This window comes from Diuraphis noxia, unplaced genomic scaffold, assembly GCF_037042655.1.
Source record: "Diuraphis noxia isolate RWA-SAM2 unplaced genomic scaffold, SU_Dnox_SAM2 contig0001, whole genome shotgun sequence".
NCBI classification, from domain to species: Eukaryota; Metazoa; Arthropoda; class Insecta; order Hemiptera; family Aphididae; genus Diuraphis; species Diuraphis noxia.
This window is the reverse complement of record NW_028301711.1, coordinates 53,202,709-53,221,039: the sequence shown is the minus strand read 5'-3', so window position 1 is coordinate 53,221,039 and position 18,331 is coordinate 53,202,709. Positions and strand designations below refer to the sequence as shown.

The following is an 18,331-nucleotide window of genomic DNA, read 5'->3' as shown; positions in this document are numbered from 1 at the left end:
TTTGTCTTCCTCCACTGTTCTTGGATATAATTGTCTGTTCTTCCAAATTATCAATTAAATTGTTTAGTTGATCGTGTTTCAATACTAAGTTGTGCAATACACATACTGCCTTTGTAATTGCGATGGCGTGCTCAACGTTTGTTTCAATTGCCTTGTTTAATATCCTCCACTTTGAGGATAAAATTCCAAATGAATTTTCCACCGTACGTCTTGCCCTTGATAGTCTGTAATTAAATATTTTCTTTTTTTGGTCATTCAAAAGTTGCTTCCCAGGATAAGGTCGTAATAAATTGGTCAAAAGGGGGAACCCTTCGTCCCCTATAAATGTATATGGTGCTTTTATGTTGGTATTGGGTAGGTCTACATCATCTGGAATATTTAATTGATTTTGTTGAAGTTTTTTAAAAAAAACTGAATTTCTTAAAACTCCACCATCACTTTCTCTACCATATGCACCTATGTCCACTGCTATAAACTTATAATTAGCGTCAGAAATTGCCAATAAATTTATTGAAAAAAAATGTTTGTAATTATAATACATCGAACCAGAATGTTGTGGTTGATCGATTCGTATATGTTTGCCATCTATACTTCCGAGGCAATTAGGAAAGTTCCATTTAGTAAAAAAATCTTTTGCATTCGTTTTCCAGTCATCAACCGTTGGTTCCGGTATATAAACTGCCGACAATTTGTCCCAAATAGCCTCGCATGTCTCCACTACAATTCTCGCAACACTTGTTTTACCCATTCGAAAAGTAAAAGCTAAACTTCTAAAACTACACCCAGTTGATAAATACCTAAAATAATAATAATAATATTAAAAATATGTTTTGAGACCTAATTCTAATTTATAATCTATCAAATAATTAGTTAAAAAATTTAATTAAGGTATACCAATCGTTAAATTGCAGTGGTTACATTAAAAACCAAATGGTACCTTAAAAAATGTAGGCATAATACAAGCATATTTTTTCTTATAGACACACATTTCAAATTATAATGGTATTTAATACTTATAAGAGTTGGATAAGACAACGATCTTAGATTTTTTTTATAATTCAAAATTCGTTGCAGGGACTTGAAACTTTTTGGTATCACGTACATCAGTATATTATAAACATAGAACAACTTTCAAAATATTAAAACCTATTTTAAGGTATTCATATCATAAACTTAATATTCTCATCGTTCGTTTAACTATAATAATTGTTTAGTACAATCTTTAAAAGTTTAAAGTTCTGATAATTAATAATAATAATAATAATAACAATAATAATAATAATAATTATAAATATTTGTTATGAAAAAATGATAATTTATGATAATATAATACAATCAATTTTTTTGACTGATCTTGAGTATTGTGTAAATTTGTGTGATTTATGAAATTAATTTAATATCAAATATCTTAGGCTGATAAGTGATAGGTCATCTTCGATCACAATGATTCTTAATATAAAATGATAAATTTAATTCAAATTCAACACATCCTTCTGATTATAGTCTCGACACTTATAGTACAGCTGGCGTACAGCAGAGTGATACTCACTTGTCTCTATTTTTTTTTTATTATTGTCTTACCCATTCCTGTATACTGCGAATGCTTAAGTTATAATAATCAGAGTTGTTATAACCAATATAAGATAAATAAATAAATTCATGAAAAAAATACAAGGATATGTGAAAAGTCTATCATTTTTTGTATTTTAAAGCACAGTTTAATGGCCACAAAATATAAAATTAGTATCTCTTAAAGGTAACTTATATAAACCTGAACACAAAAACTTAAATGTTAATAGACGCTTTATAATTGGAAAATAAAATGAAATTATTCTCTTAAATTTTAATAATGCAGTTAACTTAAAATAGGTAATGTTATTTATAAATATAACCAACATACAGATAAATAATATTTAATACAGTATCGAAAAGGAAATGTTATACGTTTAAAAGAAAATATTATATACTTTATTATAGTTATCATATATTTAACTGATAATTTCAACTATCTAAAGTACATAAAGCAATAATTAACTACTTTTCCCAATAACGAGTAACTATTATTAGGAACTGATTAAATATATATATATAACTGATTATTAGATATTGGCAAAACAAAAAAAAATATATATTTAAAAATTAATTTTTAAATTGAAATAATATGGTCTATTAAAACTATAATATATATAATGAAGTATAATAATATAATATTACGTGGAATGACTATGCATAATTTTGAAAAATATTTGATTTCCTACGAAGAAACCTTTGAAGGCATCTGTCATTTGGAACGAATAAAATTCTGGTTTGTGATAATTATAATAGTAATAATAATAATAATAATAAAAAAAAATAATAGTAATAGTATAATAATGATGATAGTTATAGTAATAATAATAATAATAAGATAATGATAGCAATAATACAATTATTATGTGACACGAACAAATAATATATAAAGTGTAGCGATATTATCTAAATTTGTATTATTCTGTTTTTGTTTTTAAATCTTATAATGTATAATAATTTTTTAAATCATGAATTCATGACTAAAATGCAACGCGATCAGCCGTTGCATTCCACTCAGAATAAGTTCAAACTCTGGAGTTTGTTGACTAGATCTCTTCTGAACCGTCTGATTGTATTGCTGATGTACGGGAAGTTGGTCTGATAATCGTTGTTTGGCAGCAGACCGGCTCGCGTGCACGACTCACAGCAGAACTTCTTGTAGTACGGATGATTACAGTAGGATCCCTTCACAATCAGTGAACAATTCGCGAAGAACCGACTGTCCGTACAGTTTGGATGAATGTATAAGCCTGAAGCACAAAGGAAAACAAAGGCTTAAAACAAAAGCACTATTCTTTTTAATTATTTGATATTATGATATTATATCATTATTGTGCTAAAGCCTCATTCTCCGCGACATCGTGGAATATCGTGATCGAAATAACCAAAATTGGTTATTATTCGTTACATAATATGTAATGAATAAATTGAAATACGTTATAATTTTTACTAAACATATATCGTAAATACGTAGAACCTCTTAAAATTTACAATCTCTACGCCGCGCCGTTGAAAGACAAATATGCAACAAATATCCACCGTAAAATCATTTTTTCCAATATTATAATAATGTAATTTATTATCATTAGGTATTAATTTCTTGACGAAGTTCAGAATTAACTTTGTAAACTGCGAGTTAAAATTCTCGTCTACCGCGATAAATTAAGGAATTTGGGGAAAAATATTTATCTATATCTATAAATTTCATTACAGCATTCCATATTATCATATAGAGACAATTAAACAACTTCCCTCCTATCCTGCTCCACTGTTAAGCGTTTTTTTTTTTTTAAAAAAGTTTGCAAATATATTATTATTATTACGTGTCATTATGTACTATGCTGCTTTTATATAATATTATAATGAACGCACCTTCTATTGTAATGTTTACGGTTTTCTCGTCGGAGCTGTACGAGTTGTATGCTTCACATTTATAAGAACCCGAATCCGAAGCATTTGTGCGGACGACGACCAACTTGTTTTCTAAGAGAAGAAAAAAAAATCACGTTCAAGCGTAATGTCATGTACCTACCTATAGTCATATAGGTAGGTAGGTATATTAGTGTATATTAAACTCATTATGCGGATTTGCATAATTTAAAACAATCGTAATGGCGCCATTTGTAGTAGGTACACACGCTTACCAGTCGCTTGAGTCCGTTCATTGTTCCGTAGTATTTGTCCGTCTTTGTACCAGGTCACAGTGGGTATCGGATAACCATCCACTGAACAAGGAATCGTCAGATCCGAACCGACGGCGATCGTTGTAGTAGGCAAAGATATATTAACTCGTACAGGGACTGTGCCAGAAAAATATTCAATTAAAATCATTGCGACACGGTATCAGTTTTAAGCCAATCAAAAAAGAAAAATTTAAACTGAGATGTTTGTACGAACATTATTTTTGATTTCTAGTAGGTACCACCGAGTTAGCTGACTGTCAGCTTCAAAATAAATGTTCAAAAAGTTAATAATTACATGATAAAGTATCCCATATTGTTCTAAATGATTATGAAAATACATACCAAATGTAGCTAATCAAATTAATAACTATTTTATTATATAACAGCAAATCCCATAAACTTTAGAATATAATAACCCAAACAAATTATAAATATTCTCGAAACTAATAATTCATTAGTTATGATAAATAATATTGAGTGATATAATGTACGTACCACGCAATATCTAATGTTTCCCTTAACCAAAAGCAAAGAAAATTAATTGTGTTAGGTGTAGTGTTTTTCTTACATCCATATAGAATACGCAATTTTATAATATTGATTTCAACTAAGTACCACCCAAATATATTACTTATTTGTTATGAATAGTGTCAATCTGTTAGACTAATAATACAATAGAAAATTAATATTAGTTATTTAAAAGCAACATTTTAGTATTTTTAAATCAATTATGTGTTAGATAACACCGATATTACATTACGCCAATATATAACACAGTTATTAGTAAAAGGAAACCAAATGCAATGGTAATAATTTAATATTACCTATATGTACGTATTTAATAAAGTAGTATAGTATTATGCAAAAGAAGATTTTCGTGTATTTTGTTTTATTTTTATATGGTGCCAAAAATCCACAATTGAAAAAAATTTATCGTTTTACCTGAGTAATGACCATCTGTACCAAAAATTATATTTCACAACATTGATCTGGTTCAAAAACAAATACATAACTATATTTGGGCACCCATGGTAATAATATACAGCGTGTAGTTTCACTTAAATAGTAAGTAACACAAATTATATTAGACAAATTCAAATAGCAACTATAGATATAATAGATAAACCTACTTTTTTCCTATCTCAACAATTGTTTTATATCTTATATTTAATTTTTTTATTTCAAAAATGTTTTAAAGTTATTTAAAGTTTCCTGTTGAAAGACAGGTATATATTATAATGTTTTATATATATAACAAAAAAAAATATATTACTAAGAATATTTAATTATGACGAAATAAAGTAGACCGGTGATAAGAGCACGTGACATTGAAATAAATTATAATTTTTATTAATTGACAACTACCTAACTATTGACACGTTTTTTATTTGTTTTTTTTTTTTTAAGAAAAAACTATATTTGTTTGAAGCTTAAATATATCTGTCAACATGTTAATTGGAGTAGTAGAAGAAAGGTTTACTCATCAAAATAGTACATTGAAAAAAATCTTCCATAGACTTTCCCATTTTAATCTAAAATTTTAAGTCACAGGGTATAAATTCTATGTTAACTACTTTTAAGTGAAACTGTTACTCACTGCATGAATACTAATCACCTGATTTATCATTTTCTTTTCTATACGAAAAATGTTGTTGCAAACACATTGTAGTGGTTTCGTAGGTCAAAATATGCGGACGGATATAACATAGCGCTATGGCAGGGAATTTAAACGATGGCAGCAATGGAGTCGCAGGTGGGGGGGGCACTTACCAGTAAAGACCTTTTGCTGCGTTGCCTGCGTGGTCTCGATATCGGTGCGTTGCGACGTGGCCGTCCTGTATATGGGCGGTGGCCTGGTGAGCCTGACGACGATCGGCTTGAGTCGGATAACGTCACCGGTGCTTGGGTGTCTTGGTGGTGGCACGAGGTATGGGTTATAAGGTTGATTGACGGCTGTACCGTGAGCCTGGAGAGTGACGCTCCACGACGACGCTCGGCCAATGCCGTTGTATACCTGGCACGTGTATGGTCCAAGTACGTTGATCGTCACCATCCGGATGTACAGTGAATGGTCGTTCCGCTGTTCGTACGTTTCGGACGTCATCGGCAACATCCGGTCGGCACGCCACCAAGTGACGATTGGCCGCGGCCAGCCGACCGCATAACATTGTAGCACGGTGGGGCTGTTGAGGGCGACGATGACGGCCGTGCTCTCCTCACCGATAACGTTCGCGGGTCGAGGGGATGGGTCTGCACAACGGCGGGGACGACGAGTACACGGGTACGGGAAGTAGAATTAGAAGTAGAAGAACAAGAAGAACACGAAGACGAAGTAGAACACCAGCCAACGGTGCAAAAACACATGCAAACATTGAGTGTAAATTAAAGTAAGCGTAGTAGGATTGTATTATTATATTATTATTATGAGTGCGTTATGCAGAGAACCCGGAAGTATTAAATTCATAATATTATAATATTAACATTATGTAATACGTTTGATCATCTTCTATTTTTTACAAGCATCACGAATATGAGGAGACACCAATATGCCATATCAGCATATTTTATTGTATCCGGCTAATTCTTTAAATTTAGGTAAATGCCATAATTCGTTTCAAAATTATAATGTTGAAAAAAAAAATCTGTGGCTACACAGATATTATTGTAACCTATTATACATTTTAAAACCATTGGAGTTGAATTTAAATTGTTAAAAACGGCTGAAACTAAATTTTTTATGTCGCACCTTAATATTAACAGAGACATTAAATGTCAGGTTGGTGTATTTAGAAAAAAGCTGTAGTTATGAAAGTGTGTAAATATTTTTCAAAAAAATTCAATCTTAAAATTGTTTTTCACATATTAGATAAGTAGTAATCCAAATTCACAAAAACCTGATTAGTACATCGTGTAATACTAATGGTATGATTTAAACATGCGTAATGTCCTTTAGGGTTGTAGCTGTTGGCAAGACATACATTTTCGTCAAGCTCGTTTATACTTATATATCTCACCTGCATTAACTTAAAGGACACGGTGCTGTATAGTAGAAAAAACTTGTCTACATAACATTATTATGAAAGCTGGTATTATACGATTAAAGATAGTCTACCAATGCAAACGCGTACTGCAATATTCCAAAATATGAAGCGCATGTATTATATACGAAAACAATAAATCTCGTACCTTTAACTGTTAAGTAAACCTCTTTTCTGATCGGTTCACCGATACCGTTGCTTGCCATGCAAATGTATACTCCAGAATCGTATTTGTACAGTCCAATGATTTGTAGAGTACCGTCGGCAAACAGCTTGTAATGACCACCCGATCCGTCGATCTGGAATATGAGTATACAAACACACACGCTCAATGATAATATCTGTTAGTATCTAATTGTCGTCGGTAATAGTTTTGTTTTTCGTCGGTCTTCTCAAAGTAATCGAAAATTTGTCTTATAATTTTTTTACGTTGCATGTAGTAAATACTACTCACCACCACTAATATTCACATAAGACTAATGGTTTTTTAAAGGGTTTGGGAAGGTGTATGAAGTATTTTATTTTAAGATTTACAAAATATAGATAAATTTTGTTATAAATTCCCGGAATTTCTATTTGTTGGTGCTCGCAAACTGTAATGACAAGTGAATGGCTTATTAGAAATTTAAGAACGTTACTAATTATGATAGTTTACTATTTGACTGCAGTAAGACATAGTTTCGATTCACATTGATAATTGATTTTTTAAGTATCATTACCAATGTAGTGTTTTTCTGCCATACGATCGTTGGCGTAGGTGTACCGATGACTATGCACCTGAGAGTGGCAAAGTTACCTTCATCGGCCTCTACGTTTGAATCGACCGTGACGATTTGCGGAGGTGATTCTGTTGGAACATAAAAACATATAGAAAAATCAAAATAATTTATTAGAGATGTATAATATTTTAGATCTCATTATTTTTGTCTCTCAAAGTAAGGCTCACACCCTCATTTTTTTTTGTGTGAGTTTAATATATTTTTCGTTCTCCTCCCTTTTACTATGTTTTATTATTCCAAAGAATAATATTTTTGAAATTAACTTTTGGACATTAATCTTTTTAAAAAAATGTACCAAAGGAAAGCCTTAAGGCTCCGCTGAGTGCACCACTGTTCATATTATGTATAATAATAATAAATATATTTAAATTACATATTACAAATTTATCATAACCATTTTATACTTTTGATAAGTAGGTCCCAATATTTTACCTTTTTCTTGTGTTACCACAGTGGTCGTCGAAGGTGTTGTTGTTGTTGAGATGGATGGCTGTGGACGTAAGCAGAAAGTACCACATCCATTATAGCAACATTTGTCGTCTCCCACACAATCAGCGTCTGTTCTACATTGTTCAGCACAGTCGCTCTGGTATATGGCAACTTGAGGACATTCTCCTGGCTTGAATACTTCAAACAAAATATACAGGTATTGAAAAAAACAAAGAATAATAAATAATTATCTCAATACTGCAAATACGATAAATAGAACTTGATTTCATATTTTGTCTTTCGATCTATTTCTAACTATAAATATTATAACAATTAATGATTTTCAGCAAAAACACTAGTGAATATTAATTGATTTAAGATTAGATCTGAAGGTATCATTTTTATATTTACACCTGTAAGTTATACATTTGTATTTTGTATTTTAAAGGTAGTTAATTAAATTTAAAGTCAAACTGACTAAAGTTAATGAAATTGCATTCGTTTTTATAAATATTATTACCGGGTCTACATGTGGCCTTATATTTCGAGTCTCCGTTATCTGACGTAATTACGTCCACTATACATTGATAATCGGCAGGGCAAACCGATTTTTGATCTGGTCCTGGCAAGCAAGGATTAAAACATCGACAGTCTTCACAACCAACAGCATTAACCCATTGTTCAAGTCCATACGGACATCTTGTTGCTTCTTCAGAAAGTTGTTTACAACGCAATTTTCCTGCTTCACAAATGTCTGTGGATATTTGTGGATCATCTGGTTTTGGAATGTTTGTTATCTGTTCAATTGTATTTGCTGTCGAACATAAACAAGTTTCATTATGTTTCATCAAAAATGAAAGCTAGTTTTCATTTTTATTTACCATTTGGATCAATATACGGGTAACAAATTCTTTCACATTCTTCAACCGATTGGAATTTATTAGCATTTCCTTCACAACCACTATAAGTAAAAGATTCACATCGTCTTGAGGAAGTTTTGAAATACCACATATCAACCTATAGTAATTATATATATATTATATATAAATATTAAAAATTATTTATATTTATTGATATTTTAAGTATTGAATAAGTTTATATTACGGTTTGAAGGCAAGGACCAGGATCAAGTGGAATTAGACAAACATCGCTTGGTCGTGTTGCAGGTATTATTGGTGAAGCAACTGTTGTTAAGACATTTTGTACACAACGTGCTTCACATGATTGTCGGTCATTAAAGCGATTAGTATTTCCTTGACACCCACCATATCGGAATTGGAAACATCTATCACTATTTTTATCATAATACCATTGTCTGAAATCTCCTCTACACGGTCCTTCTACTCTTGGCAACTGACATAGATCTAGAAAAGAAAACTAGGTATAATATTTTAATTGTTCATACCTATACTTACTACTTTATTTTTAGGATTTCATGTTTTTACTAAACTCATGTTACCAGCTACAATGTTATATATTTTAATTACCTTGTGCATCGAAACACTGTTGTTCACATTCTTGTTTAGAATCAAAACGGTTGTCATTACCTCCACAACCACCATACATAAATTGTTTACAAACTCCGTCTCGTCTGTCATAGAAATATTTGGAAGATAAATTGCTACAATTTCCACGGTCTTGGTTCAAGAAGCATTTGTCTATATATTGTATTAAAAAACCAATCATTGTTTACGGAATTTCTTTTTTCATTTTGATAACATACCTTTTGAAAATTGAGGAGGTGCCAGGGTTGTAGTACGACCAGAATTGATACATCTATTTTCACATTGATATTCTGTTTCGAAATTATTTTCATTTCCTCCACAACCACCATAGTAAAATTGTCTACAACGCCCATCCAAAGAGTTGAAGTACCAACGATTTACGTAATCATGACATTCACCGACAAGAGCAGGTAATTTACATGTATCGAGTTCTGAAATATTAATGAATTTTTGAATTATTTTTCCAGAAAAATATTATGAATACTATACATTTAACCATTATAATGGCTTACTTCTCTTCGGTGGACATTTGCTTTCGCAAGACTCTTGCGTCGCATAATTGTTAGCATTGGCACCACAACCAGTATAATAGAAAGGTTTACATGCGTTTTCGTTATTATCAAAATACCACCTTGGGATCTTCTTATCACAATTCTTATCACCCCGAGCGACAGTCATCAAACATTCTTCTAAATATTTACCGAACCCACATGCATGTTATGTTAGTAGCGAACAAAGTTTAAATAATTAAACATTGATTAATACATTCAATTTAGACACAATATTACTATATATTAATATATTAAACTATTAAAACCAACATTGTTAGAACAAATCAACAGCGCTAGAGCCTTCATAAGTTGAAAGAGTACTTATACAACCCAAGTCCATTTGTAATTTACAGACTATAGGTTTTTATATACCATTAATTAATAACTCTGAATAACAATTCGCTATGCAATCTGATTGTGAATGAAACCTATTAGTGTTTCCACCACAACCTCCATACACGAATTTCCTACATTTCATATTTTCATGGTTATAATACCAATAGATTATAGTACCCTCACATGGACCGGAGTCCTTTGGTAGTTTGCAAACATCTTCGTCTAGTTTTTCTAGAAAATAATTAGATGTATTTATTTATGACAATAAATCACTAAAAATTCTATATTCGTTTCTCTTTTTTTCTCCAATTAATTAATGTCATATAACATGTGGTATTTATAGTATTATAGTATTATTTATTAAGCTTATCTACTCTCATGCACTACAAAATCAAACTATCTATTTCTACTAAAAATCGGATCACAAACGTATCTATTATTTTAAATCTAAAACGTATTAAACTTACCTTGAGTTTTGAGTGGGTTTATACATTTATGATTGCATGACTCTTTATTCAAGAAATTATTTTGATTTCCTTTACAGCCACCATAAGTAAATTGTGAACAAGAACGTGTTGATTTATCATAATACCAACGTGAGAAGTTACCTTTACAAGGACCAGGTGTAAGTTGTTGCTCACAAGGATCTGTATATAGTTCGAAATAAAAAATAAATAAATATACATTCAACATATTAAATTATTAATTTTTATACCCAAAGTATCAGGAATGACACAAAGATGTTCACATTCTTCACGTGTTTGAAATTTGTTATTATTACCAAGGCATCCACCATAAACAAATTGCGCACATTGTTTTCGGTCCTGATCGTAGTACCAAGTAGGGTAATATCCTTCACATGGTCCGACGCTTTTTGGTAAGTAACATACATCTATAAAATTAAATGTTTCCAATTGAGTAGTTCAAGAAATAATTTTGTGAATTAAATTGTTATGTATTTATGTACCTCGACCAGATGGTTCAACACATATATCTTTACATTCTTCTTGCGTTTTGAAGCGATTATTATTTCCATTACATCCACCATACCAAAATCTTGAACAACCACCATATTCAGTATCAAAGAACCATTTAACAGTGAAATCTGAACAGCTACCGCGGTCTTTGGGCTCTTTGCATCTATCTAAAAGGTTCATAATTAATATTATTATTTCATATAATATCTATCAATGATTTATAGTTGTATAGTAACCTCCAGGTATAATAGGTTTAGATTGACATCCTTCGAAATTTTCTCCTTTAGACTCAGTTATTCCATCTAAGCAACATCCATATTTAGATGCCTCGCAACTACAATTTTTAGTTTCATCTAGAGCTGGTGTATTTTTATCACCACAACATCCGTATTGAGTATATTCACAGCCACACCCTAAGACAGAAAAATAAATAAATGAATTAAAAATCTTTTAAGAATGTATACTTTCAGCATTGTACCTTGTGAATTTGGACCAATCGCTTTAGTAATACCATCAGGACAGCAACCAAACTGATATGTATGACACGGACAACCTTGGTACTGAGGTCCTGAAGCTGGTGTGAAATTATCTGGACAGCATTTGTGTTCAGTGTATTGGCAACTACAGCCAGTGTTATTTGGTCCTCTAGCAGCTGTAGTATTATCCGGGCAACATCCGAATGGAGTATAAATACATCCACATCCTAAAATAAAAATAATTTTCAATATTATCGTTGAATGGCCAGCTCTTTTTATGTATACCAAGTCATATCACATTAAAACTGCAAAAGATATGCTTATTTTATAAATAGTAAATTAAATATTTACAGATTATACTTAGGAACCTACCTATGTAAAATTAGGTATTCAACATATTATATAGAATAATTCAAGCAAAGAAATGTGCGAGTAGTTTTAAATTTACCTTGCAGACTAGGGCCATTAGCTGGTACTATATTGTCTGGACAACAGCCATATTGGGAATATAAGCAGCAGCCTTCTTTATTTGGGCCATGTGCAGCAGTAACATTATCGCCACAACATCCAAATTGTTCTTTAGCACATGCAGATAAACATTCTAAAAATAAGTCAGATATTGATGTAAAATTTGCAATTACTTTTTGTTTTGTTCAACCATTTGATTAGTATATCAAAGTTAAACAGTTTTAACATTTATTTAATTAAACAATTTTAATTATAATGTATTAACTAAGAATGTAAAACATTATAATTTATAGTACTCATTTTGATTTTTATTGTCAGATTTACCTGTATCATTTTCATTATAAGTGCAATTATCGAAGTCAACTCCTACACATCCTTCAAGATTAAACCCTGATGCGGATGTCACTCCATCAGGACAGCATCCAAACTCTGATAATTGACATGAGTCAGTTGGTTGTTCTGAGGTAGATGTTACGGAAATAAATTCATCAGTTGTCACTGGAATATAACATGTGTTGTTAGTTTGAATATTTTTTAAATAATTGTTTTACTATTATGAATAATACAATTTATTATATTTATTGTAAAATACAAGGATGGGAAACTAAAGGCCAAAATCAAAACTTAAACAACCTGGTAGATTGCATTTGAATGACCTCTTATTTTTAACTTCTTTTCTTATAAAAATTCAAAATATAAATATAAAAGTTGAGCGTGGCCATATAGCATTATAGCTGTTACCCTTATTGGATTATACAATATAGTAAGTTTAGTAGGAGTTATTAATGTTTAATATGTGTTAAAATATATATCACTACTATAGAAATACAGATATATTTACAGATCTGTTAAAGTTTTTTACAGCAATTTAAACTTACTCTAAATATTTGAAAATTTAATTTTATATAGAATATATAATGGTAAAATTTTTTAGGATCTTACGATTAACATTTTTTGAATTGGAAAAAAAAATTAAATAAACAAAAATTGTTAAAAAATGAAATATAATTTTTTGTTAACATTTCAGATTTGTCATACATAAACTTCAAATATCTATAAAATAAATATGCATAATATGTATTTTCAACATTTTTAAATAGATATTAAAATAAAATATCACGAGGAACACTTATATTTTTATACGCAAGGTATTGAAATTAAAAATTGAATCCATTTTTAACTATAAATCAATTTGTACCAATATTTTGACGAATTTGACGAATTTTGTAATAATTTTTAAACTAAAATCACTACAATTTTTAAATATTTTTGAACAAAAGAAATTTTTTACCAACGTTTATTAAAAAAATTTTTTCAATTCCTTTAAATATCTTGAAATAGGTCTAACTATTTTTAAAATATTAATGTGTAAAAGAAATCATAATTTAAGTTGGAGTGAAATATTTCAAGGTACTAAGATACATATTTTATTGATATATAATACATTCTAAAGCAATGTAGATCGTTAGAGTATAAATCAGTATATTATACGTATTTTAAACACTCATAAAAAAATAAATTAATGTGGCTTAAGACTTATTTTAATATTAATTTATTTTTTAAATTTTCAACAGTTCTAAGTAGAACCTTGTCCTAAATATATACACAATTTTTACTTTGTTACCGATTAATCCTATATAATCCTTTAAGATTTATTTCCATCACGTTTTATTTAAAAAATTTAAGATCATTAATATTGAAACTTACAATTATCTTGGCAACCAGCCATGTTTGGTCCTGTAGCTGCTGTTACATTATCTGCACAACAACCATATGTCGTTTCTAAACATGAATCACATTCTCCTGAACCTTCAACGCATTGATAACATCCTTGAAAACTTGGTCCCGTAGCAGGAGTTATTCCATTTGGACAACAACCAAATCTGATATAAAAATGATTGTTTATTATGTTATTAATGATTAATAATTATAATTATTTTTAATACAATTACAAATAAGGACTAATTCTTATAGTTAAATATATTAATATTACTGTGTATTCTTGCATCCGAGATCAGGCGCCAATGTCGTTGTCAAGACAGGCAAGGTTACCTCAACAGGACATCCCTCGAAATCATTTCCTAGTGAAATACTAAAGCCATCTGAACAACAGCCATATAAAGTAGCGTTACATACTGAAGGAGGACATCCTTCATTTTTAGGACCAGTTGCAGGAGTCACACCATCTGAACAACAATTATATTCTGTGTCTTTGCAAGTATGTACATCTGGACAACCTAGTAACATTTGTAACAAAAACATTGATTACAATTTTAGACTAGATTTAGGTATTTAAAAGAAAAATTATATTTAAATAAAATATGTCTTCTTTTTTAGTTGTACCAGCACTAAACGGTCCTTTAGCAGGTGTTTTGTCATCAAAACAACATCCAAATTCTGATGTCTGACAACCAACCAATTTCTTTTTCTTCTTACATATACGTTTGCCCTTCTTTGAAGCCTCAATCAATGGATTCGCTATCAATAAATGTATAAAAGATATTTAATGAATTATTAATTTTTTTTTTTAGTTCTAAACCCTATGAATTAACTAAGCGTTATACTTTTTTTAGTTTTATTAGTCATTGAAGATAATGTTGACATAACTAAAGACGTTTCGCTAGTATAGTCAGAAGTGCTAACTAATATCTCGGTTGATGATGCGATTGTTTCTGATGATGAAAGAGACGTAGATGGTTCGGTGCTTGATGATAAGTTAATGGTTGATGTAATATCCGTACTAATCATTGCATCTGTACTTGTTTCAGTAATTGAATCAGATACTACAGTGCTGTCTGTATCAATAGAAGACATTGACACTGTTGTTAACTCCATAGGAGTGGTCTTTTCACTATTTTCGGTACTAGAATCAGCTGTAGATGATGAAATATCCACCGAAGAAGATATATTTCCATCACTCGTTATTGGTTCAGTTTGAAGAGTTTCAGTCTGAGATGTAATTGTTGTTAGTTCAGGTGATGTGGACGGTGACGCTGGAAAAACAGGTGTCACGGAGTCAATTGTCGAAGAAACGTCAATAGTTGTTGGCGTGTCAATAGTTGTTGGATCCGTTGTTGAAATATCTGTGGTTGATATATCAGTGGTTGACATATCTGTTGTTGAAATAATGGTTGATGACTCAAAATTAGTTGATAAATCATTTGAAATCTTAGGAACAATAGTAGATTTAGCATTCGAAAATTTTAGTTGAGCATCTGGAATAGCTTGTCTCTTTTTGCGTTTGATTGGGGAAGTAGTAGTAATAGTTGTTTTTTTTTCTGTAGATGTTACATTTATTTCTGAAGGAGTAGTATTTCCATTCTCGGTGCTCATTGAATCTGTAGTAAATATATTTGATTCTTCAGATGTCATTGTATTTTTAGAATTTGTATCAATCATATTGACATCGGGTGATTGTGTGTACGGTGATGTTGTAGCCTAGAATAAAATAATTTATTAGAACATGTGAAAAATATGGTTTTAAAAGTAAACTACTCCCCTCTTAAATATTATAATTCACAACCATACTATTATAATAGAAATAAATTTACTTCATAATTAGGTTCAATTGCAAATGGAGTAACAGTTATCATTTCATCTTCACATTCTTCTTCTTCGAGCGTGTCTTCTTCCGTTATTGGTTTCCTAGACTCGACAGGCATAATTTGATCTATAAAAAAAATGAGCAAAATGTAATACTTTTATATTAGAATTAATAATAGATGAGCAAACTGATATGGAGAAAAAATCTTTTTACCTTCACCACAAGGCTGTTTATTACATTCATCACTAGAGTATAAAAGTGTTTCAGGTTTACACTGACTAGCGTCCACAGTGGAGTTGCCGACCATACAAAATACCTTTCTACTCTTTTCTCCAGAACCACAAGGCTTAGAACACTATATATACAAATAATTTATGAATTAGTACCACAGATAATTAAACAAAAATGTTAGATATTAATTGCTTAAACATACTGCAGTCCAAGGGCCTGAAAACCATTCTCCTTTGCATATTTCTTTTCCAGTACAGTTTTTAGTATCTTCGTATTTCTTGCTTGGATCACATTTTGAATTATCAACTTTTTTGATTGATTCACCGACTAAAGATCCACAAAACACTTTTCTGATTTGTTTTCCAGTACTGCATTTTGATGAACACTAGATATATTTTCACATCACATTATAAAATATATCATATCAAACAAAATAAGAATAATTTAATAGACATTTCAATATACCTCACTCCATTGAGTGGCGTACCACTGATACTCGCATGCATCTGAAGGGGTACAATTTCTTATGATTTCTGGATATTTTGATTTCTTACAAAATTTAGAATCATATAATTTTCCTTTAGCATTCGCACAAATCACTTGTCTCGTTTCGAAATCCAAATTACAATCACCACACTAAATTAAATTAGTAAAATATTAAATTATCATTGATAAAATATATGAAAAATGATTTGTTTTCTTACTCCTGACCATGCAGACGTCACCCAATCGACACCTTCGCATGGACGCAGCTGGCATGATTTTTCTGTTTCTGGTTTTTTCGTATCGCATTCGTCATCGCTTAAAACGATAATTTTTTTATTCACTTTTCTGTAGCAACTGACTTTTCTGGTTTGTTTACCTGCTCCACATAGTTGATTACACTGTTGATAAAAAAAAATAAAAAAATAATCTAATTATATATTTATATATTTATATATTTAAACAAATATTTTTATTATGAGCTAAAAATTAAAACAATTTTTTTAGTGTGTGATATTAACCATTTATCGTTATATTTCAATTACATATTACAAGATTCCTACAGTTAATTACATTTTGAATTAATAAAGATTATTTTTATTAAAACTGTATTCAAAGTTAAGATAGTTATAATACATAGAAAATTATACATAATAATTTGTATAAAATATAATTATATTATATTTTATGTTAATTATTTATTTTCATGATATATTTGACTTCTCAAAGCGATTAAAAATTATCTAAATTAATGTTTTCTGTTTCAGTGGTATCATTTTATTTAAGATACGTCCAAATTGTCTGCTATCGAGTTCCAATTAAAAGATAAGGACAAAAATATAAAGAAACTTATGTAAATTATTCTAGAAAAACATTCAAATTACTTGAACTAGTCTTCATTTTTTTTTCAAAACAAATAAAAAGCCACTATACCAATGTTATACAATTTACTATATTTATATAAAGGTAATCTGTAATAATAATATAACTTTAATTATCTCCAAAAATTGAATATTAAAAGTAAAATTAAAAGTTTTATATTTTATATTAAACCAAATAATATATAAAATACTTAATAAATATAATTTGTAAATAATATAACTATTTAATATTGTGCTAAACAAATCTTTTGCTTACAGGTTTCCAAGGATCAGTGTGCCATAATGGGCATTCTAGCCCCACATTGCATGGTTGTACAGTGGCTGGTTTAACTCCATCATACTGTTCACAATAGTTACTATCTGTGGGAACATCGATACCATTGATTCTTCGCACACATCCAATCTAAAACCACATACGTTTTTTGTAATGCACATAAAATATGAATATCGATTGATTTTAAAACAATCCAAAGTGTTTCTGAATCAAAATTTTATTAGTAGGTATCGAACTTAGTTAATAATAGCAAAAAAATGTTGTTTTATGTAACTATAATTATTTATTTTAATTTTGTATCATTATTTAAATGTTTTTAATTAGAGTGTAATAAAAGACAAAGATTCAAAATTATTATTCGTCAAATTATTTTTTATTAATTTAAATTGTATACTTCTCTAGTTTGTGTTCCATTTGTTCCACACTTGTGTGTACACGATGTCCAATTAGCTGGAGCCCATTTCGGTGGACACGGGTCCATTGAACATGATTGTGATCTTATTGGTTCCAAACCTGGGTCGCAAAGTTCTGTGGGTACTGGCATTGAGTCATTCTTTTGAGCACACCAAACATTTCGAGTTCTTGTACCTTCAAGAAAAAAATATAA

At 30.1% G+C, this 18,331-nt stretch overlaps 1 protein-coding gene across 4 annotated transcripts in view; it reads right to left on the bottom strand.

Annotated features, from left to right (window-relative positions):
* Positions 1 to 1,681: 1,681 nt before the first annotated feature.
* Ppn (proteoglycan-like sulfated glycoprotein papilin) overlaps positions 1,682 to 18,331 on the bottom strand; it is a 46,935-nt gene continuing 30,285 nt past the window's right edge. The window contains exons 11-41 of one of the 4 annotated variants that reach the window (XM_089215949.1): positions 18,119 to 18,312; positions 17,707 to 17,853; positions 16,791 to 16,970; positions 16,552 to 16,722; positions 16,289 to 16,471; positions 16,069 to 16,210; positions 15,863 to 15,981; positions 14,876 to 15,749; positions 14,655 to 14,789; positions 14,305 to 14,548; positions 14,019 to 14,194; positions 12,636 to 12,809; positions 12,292 to 12,444; positions 11,846 to 12,070; positions 11,604 to 11,780; positions 11,358 to 11,534; positions 11,106 to 11,282; positions 10,858 to 11,037; positions 10,427 to 10,621; positions 9,722 to 9,934; positions 9,486 to 9,656; positions 9,103 to 9,362; positions 8,880 to 9,015; positions 8,519 to 8,812; positions 8,002 to 8,196; positions 7,510 to 7,637; positions 6,939 to 7,089; positions 5,523 to 6,002; positions 3,714 to 3,869; positions 3,442 to 3,552; positions 1,682 to 2,819 (exon numbers count right to left, since the gene is read on the bottom strand). In XM_089215949.1, coding sequence (XP_089072075.1) covers positions 2,584 to 2,819; positions 3,442 to 3,552; positions 3,714 to 3,869; positions 5,523 to 6,002; positions 6,939 to 7,089; positions 7,510 to 7,637; positions 8,002 to 8,196; positions 8,519 to 8,812; positions 8,880 to 9,015; positions 9,103 to 9,362; positions 9,486 to 9,656; positions 9,722 to 9,934; positions 10,427 to 10,621; positions 10,858 to 11,037; positions 11,106 to 11,282; positions 11,358 to 11,534; positions 11,604 to 11,780; positions 11,846 to 12,070; positions 12,292 to 12,444; positions 12,636 to 12,809; positions 14,019 to 14,194; positions 14,305 to 14,548; positions 14,655 to 14,789; positions 14,876 to 15,749; positions 15,863 to 15,981; positions 16,069 to 16,210; positions 16,289 to 16,471; positions 16,552 to 16,722; positions 16,791 to 16,970; positions 17,707 to 17,853; positions 18,119 to 18,312 — 6,554 coding nt within the window. In that variant the 3' untranslated portion in view covers positions 1,682 to 2,583. Of the gene's footprint in view, positions 2,820 to 3,441; positions 3,553 to 3,713; positions 3,870 to 5,522; positions 6,003 to 6,938; positions 7,090 to 7,509; positions 7,638 to 8,001; positions 8,197 to 8,518; positions 8,813 to 8,879; positions 9,016 to 9,102; positions 9,363 to 9,485; positions 9,657 to 9,721; positions 9,935 to 10,015; positions 10,193 to 10,426; positions 10,622 to 10,857; positions 11,038 to 11,105; positions 11,283 to 11,357; positions 11,535 to 11,603; positions 11,781 to 11,845; positions 12,071 to 12,291; positions 12,445 to 12,635; positions 12,810 to 14,018; positions 14,195 to 14,304; positions 14,549 to 14,654; positions 14,790 to 14,875; positions 15,750 to 15,862; positions 15,982 to 16,068; positions 16,211 to 16,288; positions 16,472 to 16,551; positions 16,723 to 16,790; positions 16,971 to 17,706; positions 17,854 to 18,118; positions 18,313 to 18,331 lie in introns of all 4 variants that reach the window. The other 3 variants (XM_089215930.1, XM_089215943.1, XM_089215936.1) reach the window with 3 other exon arrangements.